Raw genomic sequence first — 16,292 nt, 5'->3', positions numbered from 1 at the left:
GGTGATAAATGGTATGATTCTGAGTATATTTTAAAAGTAGAGCCAACAGGACTTCCTGACAGATTTGATGTTGATTGGGGGTTGAGAAGAGTTAACAAAGAGAAGAGTCAAGAATGACTTAAAGGTTTTTGGTGGGAACAACTGGAAAGATGGGATTACGATAAACTGTGATGGGTAAGGCTGTAGATAGACCGAATTGGGGAGAAAGATCGGTTCTGTTTTGGACATATTAAGTTTGGGATGTCTGTTAGACATCTAAATGGAGATGTTTATAAGGCTCAAGTATGGTGTTTATTAGAGAGGTCTGGGCTGGATAAATATATTTGGGAATCACCTGAATACAGATAACATATAGATTTATGGGACTGGGTGGCATAACCAAAAAAGTGAGTATAGATAGAGAAGATAATGTAGGACTGAGCACTAACATTAAGAGGATGGGAGAAGAGAAGTAGAAAGTCAATGGAGATGAAAAATAACAACCAGTGGGATGGGAGTATATGATATCTTGGAAACCAAGTGAAGAAAATGTCTCAAGGAAGAGGTGATGGTCAGTTATATCAAATGCTGCTGAGAAGTCAAATAAAATGTGGACTGAAAACCGACTATTGGTTTCAGCAATGTGTATGTCATTGACATGAGCAGTTTCAGTGGAGTGAGGGGGCAAAAGCCTAAGAGATGGTGGGAAAAGAGAAATAAAAGGTAGTAAGTATAGAACTTTTTTGAGGAATTTTGCTGCAAAGAGGAGCAAAGAAATATGGGCAGGGGCTGGTCGGGGTAATAGGGTTAGAAGATGTTTGGTGCCTTCATGTCCCTAGAAGTTCTCACTATCGCATGGCTGAATTCCCAAAAGAGCCCTACCTGCCATAGTACGAACATCATGTTCAATTGCTATAGACTTAATGTTTATGTCCCCCCTCCAAAGTTGTATGGTAAATCCTAACCCCCAATGTGATGGTGTTTGGAGGTGGGGCCTTTGAGAGGTGATTAGGTCATGAGAGTAGAGCCCTCATGACCTCTTTTATAAGGGATTAGTGCCCTTATAAAAGAGACCCCAGAGAGCTCCCTCACCCCTTCTGCCATGTGATGACACAGCAAGAAGATGGCCACCTATGACTGAGGATCTTGGCCTTCAACAGACACCAAATCTGCCAGTGCCTTGATCTTGGACTTCCCAGCCTCCGGAACTGTGGGAAATAAATTCTATTGTTTATAAGCCATACAGTCTATGGTAATTTGTTACAGAAGCCTGAATAGACTAAGACAGAAATAAATCACTTTCTGTCAAAAGTCTTCTTTCATTGCATGTATTTTTTTTAACCAAATAAGTTTGAACTATTTTCCCCAATTGGTGGGCTCACCATAAACCAGTTCATCTTTATTCAACTTCATAGCCCTTTATATGTTCCTTCTCTTTCCAGACTGGCTTGTTTTTTATCTGTGTTCTGTGGGCACGTACCTTCCTGTTTCTGCCTCTGTGTCCATATATGCATAATTTTCTACACTTCCTATCTACATCCTTCCGGGCCTCACTCAAGCCTCATGACTTCTATGGAGCCTTTCTCATCTCCTTGATCTTTTTACCCCCTGTACTGGCTGTGGTACTTAAAAATAGGTACTACACAATTTCCCTCTTAGTTCTACAGTTCCATGTGTCATTTGTTTTTTTTTTTTTGATTCTTCATCTTATTTCTCAGAATAGGTTATACAAAATACTAATGGCTAACCTTAGTTGTGTGCCAGGCTGTTCTGAGTACTTGATATGTATTATCTCAATTTATCCACATTACAATCCAGTAAGATAAGTAGTGTTGTTATTTCTACTTTAAGTATGAGAAAACAGAGGCTTACAGAGATCAAAGAACTTTGCTAGGTCACAGAAAAATACAGAGCCAGGATGCAAGTTCAAGCAAGGACAAGGGGCCTCTTGGGTACTAGGAGTAGGTCCCTTATGGCACCCATTTATTCAATAAACATGACCTGATTGATGTGGCCAACAAGCTTCTTAAACATAAATCCTTTTTACTGTTGCTTTACATGGGAATTTTGTGGCAAGTCTTAATACCACCTTGTGATCTTATCACTGTAGGATTTTTAAGTAGATAGCAGCGAGGAGGTGGGGGAAATTCACCATGCAGGACCACAATCCAAGTGTTTTCAATTTTTGAAAAGTCACTTATAGTAATAAGTAGATGCTTGGCATATTCTAAGTAGAAGTCAGCTGAAGCAGATCCATGAAGTGTTATTTTCTTTCACATAGCAGCTTCGTAGCTTTTCTGGCAGACATGTAGCTTGGGCATGAGGAATTAACTTCTTGCCCATTTCCAAGAAGCTGCTGGTTAAATTACTGTCTGGATGAGAAGAAAATCATAGAGTCCAATGTGTGGGTATAGTGTTTCCTGCAACATGCTATTCTGGGGGTGAAGGAGAAGAATCATTTTCCTGAAAAAGTGCTACATCCTAAAGGAAGAGGAAATGTTTTTTTAAGTTCTTCCATGAGACCATAAGGTATGAGGCCTTAATAAACAAAGCAAGGTAAGTCTACCAGTTGTCTCAAGACCATTTTCATATGATCACTAACAGCAAGCTCTGCCAAGAATTTGGATATTTGTTAGCAAACTGAATCTCAAACTGTATCAGTTGAGTTAATGAATGATTTATGAAATTAAATGGAAACTTCTCAGTGGTGCAGAGAAATTCACCATTATTAATTGGAATGGAACTATGCAGGAGTTTTTGAATTAATTTGAATTCTGATTAAACTTGAATTAATTTGATTTTTTTTTACTCTCTTACATTCCATTTTGTGGTTAAAAAAATTCATCATTAAAAAATGGATTCACATTCTGATTTATAAAATCAAAGATGGTTTCCATGGGTTCTTCAAAATTACGCACTGTCAACACCCAGCTTTTAGCCAAAAATATTGGGGCTAATTGTGAGCAAGAAGATTCTGGGATGAGAAGAATCAATCTCCATAAAGTCTCTGGGGGCATAAGATTCCCCAGTCATCGTAATGAACATAGCATTGCCATTGGACGTAAATGTGAATGGCTCCTGGGTAAATAAGAACATGATTTACAACTTGAGCCATCCGTCAGGAATTGACCAAGGAGGCTGTGTTATTTCTGTTAGAAGTTCTTATATGGCAGCTTCCTCCTTTTGGAACCACACCAGGAGACTCCTGGTGATGACTTAACTTCTGATCTAGTATCTTCTTCATGTTTTTTTGAAACCCACTGGAATTTGGCTTGCTTTTACCTCCAAGACAGGACTGATAGACAGCAGTCATATTATCTACATGCCAAATCCACTGGTCTTTTCTCATTATTTATATAAATAGCTTGGACTCAAAATCCAATTTCTTACTCTGACCTCTAAGACACTGCATAATCTGGCCAGCTTCTGTCTCTGACCCAATAACCTAGCACTCTCCACTTGTCCACTAAACTCTAGACACATTGACCTTATTACTGATGTTCAAACACTACAAGCTTATTCCCACCTCAGGAGCTTTGTCTTCACTGGTCCTTTTGCTTGGAATGTTGGCCTCTAGACTTTTACAAGATGTCTCTATCTCATCATTCATGTTTCAGCTCAAATATCAACTACTTAGAAAGGCCTTCCTTGACAACCCTAGTGGAAGCAGCTTTGACCCTCACCAAGTCACTCTCTATTTGCTTACTTTGTCTTCTTCAAAGTAACGATCAGTATCAGCAATTATTTTTTCACGTTTTTGTAATTTGTTCCTCTCACTAAAATAATGGCTCTTTGAGGGAGGGACTCTATCTGATACAACACCCATGTGTTATCTCCATTTCCATTCCACCTTATTAACCCCTAATTGTCAGTTTTAATCCTTGTCCATCTGACTGTGTCATTTGTTTAAATTCTGCCAGAGTAATGTTCCTTCTGAGATCCAACTCACTTTACAGCAATATCAGCTTGAACACTCGCTGATTGACCCATTGTGTTATTCATAAACATAAGCCAAGTCTAATTTCTACCCAGTCTTTTACCCTTCCTACATCTTCCAAAAACTAACAAAGGAACATGTAGAATCTTGACTCTGAGGCACAATTATCTTTTGAACTAAAAAATCCCAATTAAAATCACCTGTACCAGACATTTATTGTGCTGCTTCCCTGCATTCCTCCCTTCCTTTGGGACTTGCATCCCTTCCATTTGGGCACTTGCTTCACTTCCCATTCTGTCCTTGGGGTCCAAATGGGAGCTTCCGTCTTTGTACATGACCCACTCTTCTTGGCCCCAGTGGGGGGGTAGTATAGGTACCAAGCTGGACCCGTTAAAGAACCTCACTTCCAGGCCACATTGATTGGACTTGAGATACTTAAAATTCTTCAACAAGATTTGTTTTAAGCGGACCTGGGAAAGAAGACTTCTTTCCTTTTTGGTCACAAAGATGAATGGGTTTGAGTTTAGGGCTGCAGGAGCCTGTCCTTTGGCTTTTGGAAAAGTCACTGGAGACAATAAAACCACTCTCCCATCTCCTCCCCCACCTTCCCACAGAAGGAAGTGGAGATAATAGATGGCAAGTCCTGAGGGTCCTTAGTTCCTGGCACCAGCCGTCCTGAAGACCATCAATATCCCTTTAGTGATTGATTCCATTTCTACTTTTTGATATTCCAGTGCTATTTTTGGTACTAACATGCTGACATTTTTGTTAGTGTAATACTGTTAACTGAAATTTTTTTAAATCTCCGAAGTTTGGATAATTCTATCTTTTAATATACCCAGAGAGTCATATTCTGCCTTAAAAATTTGAATTGAATAAAGGTGCATTTTCTATACTCCTATAATCCTCAAGAAGAGAAAGAAAAGGCCAATTGACAAAGCAAAGCTTCTGTTAGAAAAATAAATTCTACTGTGGTTTCGCAGTCTTTCTGAATTAGTGGAATAAAAAAAGTCATATAGTAATTGAAACTGGTAATCTCTAGTGTTACACTGATGAACTGAAATAAGGTAAAGACAAATAGGAAACACTTTCTTTGAAACTAAACTCAAGTTGCTGTCTATAAAATGTTGAGTGTCTCTTTCTTAAAAATAAAAAAATAATTGTTCCAAAAAATTTCCTCCAAGTTATGAAAAAAGAGATTGGATTTTTTGAAGATAAAATAACCAAAAGGATATAGTTGGACTAGTGTAGGTTCTGAAAGAGGTGGATCTTTCGCTCAAAACTATACTTACAACTCGGCACCATTTACTCAGCTTGTTTTATGAGATTGAATTTTGTAAATGATCAAATGATATTTTAATTTAAAATTTTTGATTGATTAATTTTTTCCACTTTTAATAAAATGTTTATTTTAAATAATACTTTATTTTTATTAATTTTATTTTCTAATTTATATTTGAATGATAATGTTTGTTCAATAGTTATATTTTATAAATTTATATTTTCATTCATGTTATACTTTTAATTTTATATTGGAGATGAATTAAATATTTAGTTTCACTGATTTTTTTATTTTATGAAGTGTTAGCACTATGCAATTTAATTTTATAATCCATAACTTCCTCCTCTTCTTGCTTTGAGATAGTTTTTGTCACTTGTACCTACGGATCATTGCCTAATACGGTTATTATTCTCTCCTTCTGAGGTAAACGAATAAAATTATATATTTTCAGTTAAGATTGCAATAAAAATATATTTTTAAATACTGAGTTCACTGGAAAAATAAACTCAGACTTTATGCTTTCCTTTAAACATTTCTATTGATGGGAGTTTTGCTGAATGAAGCATAAGCTGAACTATCTAACCAGATGAACGATTCTATTGTAGGGTTCATTCGTGTTTTGTCTGAAACCTATTATGCCTTTCTGTCAAAATTTCCAGGTCGCTCTTCTACTTGAGAAAATAATTTAACTAGCTTTTAATATTAACATGTCTACTCTATAGGAACCAAACAGAGATAATAATATGACAAGATTCAAGAAAAGATTTTTAAAATCAGATACTAAATGTCTAGTGGAAATATTCCAAGTTCTGAACAGGATACTTAGAATTGCAAATAATGTATCTTGTCCACTACACAAGGCATTTGTATTTCAAAACTAATTGTCGGGCCGGCCCCGTGGCTTAGCGGTTAAGTGTGCGCGCTCCGCTACTGGCGGCCCGGGTTCGGATCCCGGGCGCACACCGATCCACCACTGCTCTGGCCATGTTGAGGCCATGTCCCACATACAGCAACTAGAAAGATGTGCAGCTATGACATCCAACTATCTACTGGGGCTTTGGGGAAAAAAAAGGAGAAGGATTGGCAATAGGTGTTAGCTCAGAGCCGGTCTTCCTCAGCAAAAAGAGGAGGATTAGCATGGATGTTAGCTCAGGGCTGATCTTCCTCACACACACACAAAAAAGTTATTTAAGACTAATTGTCAATACTGAGGTTGAATACTCAAATTATTTTTCCCCAGTAATAGATACAATAGAACAAGCCTTGTCCTTCTGCTGAAATGTGTAATGTGTCTAGGTAATTCCCACACTGCTCTCTTGCTGTCAAAACTAAAGAAGCCCTTGGCTTTTGGGAATTTGTGCTGACCTTTATTTTTTAAGTCAGCAGCCCAACATAATTATAACACAAGCATGCGATGCCTTATTACTAAACACCAAGTGACTTGATGAGAGTGGGACAAGGATAGGCCAAATTGTCTAGAGATCCGATTGTTCCCCTAAGCCTTGAAATACATAATTCCTTTCAGAATGTCAAGATGTTTCAGAATTCTGGTTAAATTCTGTCTTCTCATTTTAGTGTGCATGAGTGTGGGGAGTTATACATTTTTTATATGTGTCTTAGAGCCACACAATTCAAGAAGCAAATTTGAGTGAAATCCTTTCGCTTCTCTGTGCAGTACTGCCTTAGACCCAGAGCAGAGGGGCCTTGCCATGGGCCCCAGGATTTAGAGCAGTGGTTCTCAACCAGGGGTGACTTTGTCCCTAGGGGGTATTTGGAAATGTCTGTAGACATTTTTGATTGTCAATACAGGAGTGGTGGGGCGTTACTAGCATCTAGTGGGTAGAAGCCAGGGATAATGCAAAACATCCTATAATGCACAGGACAGCCCCACATAGCAAATAATTATCTGGTATAAAATGTCAATAGTGCCAAGGGTGAGAAACCCTGATTTAGAGGGACCACTCTGGCCCCACGGGTCAAGGAGTCTGTCAGCCAAGGAGTTATGCTCACCTGGACCCTGGTCTCTATTCTAGAGCAATGTTTTCAAAGTGTGGTCCCAGACCAGCAACATTAGCATCACTTGGGATCTTGCTAGAAAGGCAACTTATTGGGCCCCATCTCGGACTTACTGTATCAGGGAATCTGGAGATGGGGCCAACAGTCTTTGTTGTAATACATCCTCCAGGTGATTCTGATGAATGCTGAAGTTTGAAAACCAGTGTTCTAGGAAGTCCAAGAATCCTGTTTTTGAACCTAAAAGATATGTTTGTCAAGATAGAAAGATAGAATCCATTTCCTTTAACAGCTTGTTAACCTGACTTTTAACATGTAAATGCGTGGACATATGACACGTGGGCCTCCACTTGGCCTCTTGCTCTAGGCCCCACGAATGTTTGGGATGGGTCTATATCTGTGTCTCAGTTTTCTCAGGCTTTCAAATGAAGGCACTGGATTAGATCATTGCTTCAATTTCCTTCTTTGTATATGGTTTCATGGCTGCTATAGAGGCATTTGAGTTTGGCTGCATTCCCTGCATAGACTCCCTTAGGATACAGTGACTGATGCTTAATCACTGGCAAAACGTTGTTTGCTCTTTGGCTCTCTACCCAACAGGATTTGTTTAATTTGTCTCTTGATATAATATGGAAAAAGATGTTGTCAAGTGCATTACCAATTGTCAAACAAAATTTGGGCAGCTATTAAGTTCCAGATACTTTTTAATAGTATGATTTACATCATATACATAGTTATAAAAATTAAATAGTACAGACACACATATTCTTGATGAGTTTGTAAATTGGCATTACTCTTTGAAGGGGAAACTCATGCTACTACTCAAAAATTTAAATTTTGATTTGATAATTTTATTTTTAGAAATTTATTTTACTTGTGCAGGTAGGCAAAGGTGAACAGCTAAGGGTGTTAACTGGTGCTTTTTTGTTATAGCCAAAAATTGGATACAACCTACATGTGCATCAATAGTGGACTGGTTAAGTAAACGTATGCACATCCATATAATGGAACACTATGCAGCTGTGAAAAGAACATGGTGTGCGCTGTTAATGAAGAAGGGCCAATTAAGTGTTCAACGTGTTAGGAGTGGTACTTTGGCATCAGACCATAGAGATTCAAGTGCCAGCTCTGTGTGACCATAGGCAAATTACTTATTCTCTCTTTGCCTCAAATTTTAGTCTCCAAAATGGAGAATAATAATAAAGCATACTTTGCAAAGTTGTTGAGATGTTTAAATAAAATAGAAAGAGTTAGTCTTTTAGTGCTTGGGATATAGAAAATAGTTAACAAATGTTAACTATTGTTGTGGAAAGACTTCCAAGATAAATCATTAAATGAAAATATCATCAACACCACACAGAACAATGTGTATAGACTGAAAAAAGAGGGGTATTTATACATGGATTATAGAAAAAGCTTGGCAAAGATACTCAAATGCTCTAAATTAGGGTTTATGCCATTTGTTTTGAAATCAAATGATTAAACTCAAATGGTTGTTTCTATACATCTGGGATGGGAAGAATATTTTTTCATTGTATAATTTTTGTTATTTTTTCCATGTATAAGTATTACTTTTGTAATTTTTTTTTGTGAGGAAGATCAGCCCTGAGCTAACATCCGTGCCAATCCCCCTCTTTTTTTTGCTGAGGAAGACTGGCCCTGGGCTAATATCTGTGCCCATCTTCCTCTACTTTATATGGGATGCTGCCACAGCATGGCCTGACAAGCGGTGCATCAGTGCGTGCCCGGGATCTGAACCCGGGCCACCAGCAGCGGAGCGCATGCACTTAACTGCTACGCCATGGGGCTGGCCCCTACTTTTACAATTTTAAAAATTATTTAAAGAAAAGATAAGAAAACTTGAGATCACACAGATGCTCAGGTTCTGTATAATGGCAGAAATAGAACCACATGGAGTCACTGATATTTTTATAAAGGACCATAGGGTGACGCTTCTAGTGCTGAAGGATTTGTTTTTGTGCATGAGAAGCATGCTAGTGTTTAAGAATTTCACAGAAAACTAATTTTTGTAGTGATGCTCCCCTCTTCTTGATGATGAATTTCTTAGATTTTCCACTTGATGTAACAGAGATTCAGGCTAGATTGCCTTTCTTGTTGGAGGCTAATGAATGAAATCCAGAAATGTCCCATGTGCTATGCTCAGTGGAGCCCTTCCTGGAGGTAATTGAAGGGCCCTTGTTGGTTGAAAGATTGCAGTGTCCTTTGCAATGATCTTTCTATCCAGCATCAGTACAAATCCTACGCTGAAGTGTCCTCCTCATGCAAGTCCCCTGTTGCCCTATGAATATCTGCCTAAAGAATGATTTCATTAAACAAGAAATCTGAAGCTGATCTTCCTTTGGCTTTTTGCCGGTAAAATGCCTGGATTTAGGAGACCACAGGCGATTCTATTGCAGCAAGTAATTTTCAAGACGCAGGTATCAAGAGAAACACCACGAGTGATATGTGTGGCTGCTGACTTTTATACTTTCCATCCCGCTGTGCCTCCACATACAGCACTTGTGGGATTGATAGAAAAGCCAGACTATCATTTTGGTCGAGGAAAAGAAAAATTCTCATTTTGCAGTAGGTTTTGTCAAGTCTTCAGTAATCTAACAGGTCATTCAAGTTTCTAAATAAATTTAAATCTTTTGCAACTCTTCTTAAAGTGCAGTCAGGGTTTATGCCATTTGTTTTAAGATCAAAGGATTAGAATTCACTCATTATTAAGGACTCTGTTTTATTTTTAATCTTTGGCTGTTATTCTATCAAGTGTTCTCTTTAGAGGGTTTTTCTCTTTTTAAAGATTTTATTTATTTATTTTTCCCCCAAAGCCCCAGTACATAGTTGTCTGTCATAGCTGCACATCCTTCTAGCTGCTCCATGCGGGACGCGGCCTCAGCATGGCCGGAGGAGCGGTGCCTCAGTGCGCACCCGGGATCCGAACCCGGGCCGCCGGCAGCGGAGCGCACGCACTCAACCGCTAAGCCACGGGGCCGGCCCTCTCTTTTTAAAAGCAACAGGATTGGGGGAGGTTTTTGTTTCTTTTATTCTCTGTTATGTGATTACAGTAGATTTTAAATAATTAATAATCAGGTAAAATGATCATTTTTCTTTCAATGCCACTGAATCTAACTTTTCTTCCCTTCCTGTGCCCCCCACTTTTTTGCAAAAAAAAAAATGGCATCCCGTTATTGAAAAAGAAAGTCACTAAGCATGCAGACTTGATGCTACCACAACTTCAAGATTTCCAGGTTCATTGGAACTTTCACTGCTGCTTGCCATTCTTCTAAGTTGTCTTTGATGTGTTTCTCCAAACACTTCCACCAGGGAACAATTCCATATAACGTCACTTCCCTTGCCGTCATGCACCCCTGCCACTCCCCAGCTTTCATCAGAGGAGCTCACCTCCTACTTTTAAAGAAAAGAGGAGACTATCTGTCTCTTGATGAATTCTTTCCCCCCTCCAACTCCAACAAAGTGTCTGCTTCCTTTTCTCCTACTTCCTTCCAGTTTCAGAAAAAGTTCTCCTTCCTCCTATCTAAAACTAATTCCTCTACCTCTTCTACCCATGATAGCATCAGGTGACAAAAATCCAAAAGATTTTATTCGAACATAGATTGTCTAAATAAACCAACTTATTTCATGAAGAATAGGATATTTTACATAAAAATCAAAATACTTTTGAAATCTAAGGTTTTAAATCTTGGATACAGTGTAACCATATTCATTTGAACAATTAAATGAGACATACACAGGAAATATTGGTGAAGGTTGAGTGAGAATATAGGTAAAGAGCAAAATAATGTTGTCTAACTCCCATCTCTATTTTCCAGAGTCCTTAATTTTTAGTGCATAAAGATTTTGCAGGTTGTTGAAAAAATTCCACTTTCAGTTTTATACTGTCTACACAGACACTAAATGGCCATTGATTCTCGTTATTGTTGACTTTATTTTAAGGTATTGCTATATTGCAGGATTACAGTGGTCAAGAAAAGAGGAAGAAAAACCCAAGCTAGATAAATTTTATTTTACTTTTGATCCGTGCTAAAGTTGCTCTTGTTTTTTAGATACTGGAAATTTTACATCATATACGTTAGAATTCTAGCACCATATGAAGTTCAAATATGTGTCAGCAGAGAGAATGACTAAAACAGCTGTAAAAATTTGGATCTTTATTGCTTCAGGATACTTTTAGTAACTTTCCCTCTTCCTGACCACATTCCATGCCAAATTTCTGATACAAATCCCCCTCTTGACATATCAACTTATGATGTAATGTTTCTTTTTGAAAGAGAGTGAGTGCTAAATAATGATATCGCCTGGTCGAAGGTCATTGTACTTTGAATGTTTATCTGGTATTTGCCCTTCTGTCAGAGAGCCATCTGTGACCAAATTGATAGAGGAGCAGGAGCAAGACCAGCAGTGGCTGACGTTACACTCCAACTGGGAGAGTCTCAATGGGACCACTTTGCACGAACTACTGGTCAAAGGGTAAGACACCCTTCGCGGGAGCTGTGTAGGGGAGATTATGGAGCAAAGTTTATCATCAGGGCCCTTCTGTTTCTAATTTAAAATAAACCAAATTTGTCACATCAATAAAGAGCTTCCATAGAATGGCTATTGGCCTTTATGTTTAACATTGTTTACTTTTATTTCTTCTTTCTAGACAGATTTGTTTTTTTCTCTTGGCTAATTATGTTTTCTTCAATGATGATTACAGAAATTATCATAGTGAAGGAGGAGGAACTGGGTTCTAATCTTGGAGTTTTTTCATATCCTATTTGAAATAAATTCTCATGTCTGCACTTGCTGCAGATGCTACGTGGAGCTAGTTAACACAGGGAATTGAAGTAATGGCGACTGATAAAACTTGAGAGTCTGAGAAAAAAATGGACACAAAATGAAATTATAATCAAGTCGTCTTGAAAGTACACTTCTGAAAATTTCCCCTAAAGAATCACAGCATCTTAAACAGGGCTGCCTCCTTTGTCTAAGGGTAGGGGTGCAGGAGAAAGATAAATTGAGGGAATTATTAACCCTTACTTAGTGCTTATTACGTTATAGGGACACAGCTATAGAATATTTAAATAACTTGCTCAAAACTCATAGCCCACAGATGGTAAGTGATAGCCTTTCAACTGAAACCAAGTTTATCTGACTCCAAAGCTTTTAATAAGTGCTAGAGAAAGCACCTCTTAAGAATTCCCAAGAAGAAAACTAAAGGTGGGCTATTTCCCTGTGGAATGTCTTGACATTTTCCCCATAGACCAAACTCTACAGCCAAATTTCTGAAAATTTGTCAACTGAAGTACTTCCTCCAAAACAATGACCTGAACCTTTCAACAGAGTGATTTGTTTCCCCAAACTGGGAATGCCAGAAAAGCCCTTTCAGGTCAAATAAATAAATTAAATAACTCATTCTAAATTGGGCATTGGTAGAACTGGTTCTAGTCCTGGCTTACTAACTAGATATGTGATCTTATATAACCAGAATTTCCTGTGAGATAAAGAGCTGGGACAGATGTTCTTTGGTGTCTTTTCCCGTTCCTGCAAGCTATGATTTTGGGATCTAACAAATAACTAATTATTGAGTCTCTCTTCTATGCCAGGTTCAGTGCTAATCTCTGAGGGGCTGTAGAAGCGAATGAGGGGACAAGGGCCCTGGTCTCAAGGAACATATTTGTATAGACAGAGAGACCATAAGCTAGTAAACAAAATGAATTTCAGACATTTGGAAGTGCTACAAAGAAATCAAGGATAAAGAAGTAGTGTAAGGAGGAGATATGACTTCAGGTTGTGGGAAGGCAAAAAGCAAACTTTTTTCTGTTTTGTACAATTTATTGTATACAAATAATTAAACATATCCCCATGCAATTTTAGCAAGAAATAAAAATACAGTAAATATTCAAAAAGGAATGTGGAAATGACATATCATATTTAGGGATGGATTTTTTTTTTTTTCTTTAGAGATCTAGCTTTCTAAGCACACGACAATATTTTTGACAGTCTCAAAGTGTTTTTTGTCTTTTAAATTTATACTATAAATAAATGCTTCATGGTTGGAAGACAAATTTGCAAGTAAAACTTAATGTATCCTAAACTGAATTCTCTTGTACAGCCACATTGATAGATGATTAAACATGGCCCGAGTTCTTACCTTCAAAGGTTAACTCAGATTTTCAGAAATTTCTGCCTTTGTGAACCCACGCTTCCTGTAAGTTCTACCTACTAGTTCTGATCCTGCCATCTAGAGTTTCATGGAATAAATTTAACGCCCCCCGTCAGCTAATCATAGATCCACCGTTTAACATCAAAAGTCTTGGCAAGATTCTTTTCCAGTCTAAATATTCAGTTCCTTTATCTGTTCTCTGACTTTTTGAAGTAATATTTTATTTCTCTCAAACTATTTCTCAACTTCTTTTGGACATACATGCTGTCTCCATAAGCATAACAATCTGACATGCTCCCTCCTCACCACAGATTCTAAGAAGCAACCCAGTTCCCTCCCCTTTCCTCTCTCTACCTTGAGAGTCATGATTTGAACCAATATTCTGGGTAGTACCACCAGCCAAGATGATGTGGGAAACTTTGATAACAGTAGTTTCTCTTCCCACAGATGTGAAATTATGTTATATTGATAGTAAATAAACTAAAAAAAAAAGTACACATCCTTCGTATCCCCCCACCCCTGAGGTGATATCTGACCACAGCTCTGCCTTGACAATTCCTGCACTCAGTATAATCATTGCTCAACGAATACAGCCTCTGGTAACAGTTGAATCTATGTATTGCTTTTCACTGGTAAAGTGTTTGAAGTGAACGATAAATATGTAGCTTAATGTTATGCCATTTTATGTTTCCAAATCTAGGCAGTCTTGTCACAGCAGAAGTAAGATTTCTCTTCTGTGTACTAAACAAGGTGAGAGAATGAGAGGTGGAGCAATGGGGTACAAACTTCGTGTAACCAGATTGGCTCAGGGGGAAAATAATCACTGTACATGACAGCAAAGATCCAAGCATCCAGCTGGGGGATTTGGAGGTAAGTCATACACTGTCTCTCCTGCTCCTTGGCAGATTGTGGGCGCCGCCCTGCTGCCCGAATGAACAAGAGGATCCTCGGGGGTCGGACGAGTCGCCCTGGAAGGTGGCCATGGCAGTGTTCCCTGCAGAGTGAGCCTAGTGGACACATTTGTGGCTGTGTCCTCATTGCCAAGAAATGGGTTCTGACGGTCGCCCACTGCTTCGAGGGGTAAGCTGCACCTTTTCCTTTTTGCTTTGCCTGAATCCGATCATTTTGTCACTTGGGCATTCTTAGTGGCATATGTAATTCTGTGATGCCATTTCATTCCAAAAGCCACAGTTGATCTACTTCCTGGGCCTTTATCTGCTTAGATTTTTCTACCCTCAGTGTTGTCATCCTGTATATGTGCTGCTCATTTATTGACAATGGATGTATATTGCTTATGATTTACATCCTAAAGTGGGAAGAAGAGGAAGAAATTTATAAGAGTGACCCTGCAGCCAGCATTAGTCTCTTCTCTAGCCCTCTTTAAATACATCAAATACATCTGAAGTCAAACAGAGGGGATTGACTTGGATGCTGCAGTGAGGTTAGGATACTGGCGGAACTAGTGAGGCGTTTGGGAAGCAGCGTTAAAGATACAGTATGTGCATTAGTCAGGGTTCTCCATAGAAACAGGCCAATGAGACAGAGAGAGGGGGAGAGAGAGAAAGAAATTTATTTTAAGAAATCGGCTCACAAGATGGTGGAGGCTTGGCGAGTCCAAATCTGATTGGCAAGCTGGAGACTCAGGAGAGAGTTGCAGTTCAATCCAAATGCAGTCAGCTAGTAGGATTTCTTTTTGCTCAGAGGAGGTCAGTCTTTGTTCTATTAAGGTCTCCAATTTATTGGATGAGGAAAACCACATTATCGAGAGTAATCTGCTTTACTCAAAGTCCCCCCAATTTAAATGTTAAACCAAATGGTTGACCAAATATTTGAGCACCGTGGCCCAGCCACATTGGCACATAAAATTAACCATCACAATATGCCTAAAGAGGGGCTGGCCCGGTGGCACAAGCGGTTAAGTGCGTGCGCTCCTCTTCAGCGGCCCCGGGTTCGCAGGTTTGGATCCCGGGCGCGCACTGATGCGCTGCTTGGCAAGCCATGCTGTGGCGGCGTCCCATATGAAGTGGAGGAAGATGGGCATGGATGTTAGCTCAAGGCCAATCTTCCTCAGCAAAAAAAAGAGGTGGATTGGCATTGGATGTTAGCTCAGGGCTGATCATCCTCACACACACACAAAAAATATGCCTAAAGGGAGCAGAAAAATAAGATGAAGGGGAAACCTACTTCAAATTGACAAACATCACGGCAGAAGGTGCTCATCTATTCCAGCTATCTGTTGTTGTGTAGTTTAGGACCAAAAAAAATAAAAAAAGAAAAGAAAACAAACAAACCAAACAGTTACAACAGCAAACAAAAAAACTTAAACATTAATTATGTTCATAGAAGATTCTGGGAGTCAGACATCTGGACAGACGTAGCTGGTGCAGTTTGTCTCTGTTGGGCCATGTCTGGGGCCTCCGCTGGAAGATTCTAAGGCTAGGGGCTGGAACCACCTGAAGTCTGGCAGTCAATGCTGCTTATGGGCTGGGGCCTTTGTTCCTCTGCATATGGGACTCACAGCATGGTGACTGGCATCCTCCAGAGTGAGCTTCCCAAAAAGGGAGCCAGGAGGAAGGTGTGTCACCTTTTTGACCTTGCCTCCCAAGACACACCATATTGCTTCTGCTGTGTGATTGGTCAGAGCCCTCATAAGCCCCACCCGGATCCAAAGAGAAGAAACAAAAGAAATCTCCTCTCAGTGAGAGGCATGTCAAAGGATTTGAGGACATGTTTTAAAAACCACTATACCACCCATTTTATTCAATTTATTTTTAATAATTTTACTTTATCTCAAAGTAATATTAAATAATAGCAAAAATTTAAAACAACGTCAGTCACAGTTCTATCACCTAATTAAATTATTTGCATTGACTAGGTTGATTTCCAGAAAAAAATGCAATTTTATTTTT

The 16,292-nt window shown here is 38.9% G+C and overlaps 1 protein-coding gene across 1 annotated transcript in view; it reads left to right on the top strand.

Annotated features, from left to right (window-relative positions):
* The window catches only part of CORIN (corin, serine peptidase), a 220,990-nt gene that overhangs the window by 188,769 nt on the left and 15,929 nt on the right, over window positions 1-16,292 (top strand). Inside the window, exons 17-19 of the mRNA XM_004419037.3 lie at window positions 11,589-11,705; window positions 14,084-14,133; window positions 14,289-14,463. Coding sequence (XP_004419094.2) covers window positions 11,589-11,705; window positions 14,084-14,133; window positions 14,289-14,463 — 342 coding nt within the window. The remainder of the gene's footprint in view (window positions 1-11,588; window positions 11,706-14,083; window positions 14,134-14,288; window positions 14,464-16,292) is intronic.

This window comes from Ceratotherium simum, chromosome 8, assembly GCF_057802395.1.
Source record: "Ceratotherium simum simum isolate JZ-2026a chromosome 8, ASM5780239v1, whole genome shotgun sequence".
Lineage (NCBI taxonomy): Eukaryota > Metazoa > Chordata > Mammalia > Perissodactyla > Rhinocerotidae > Ceratotherium > Ceratotherium simum.
This window is presented reverse-complemented; position numbering and strand designations above follow the sequence as displayed.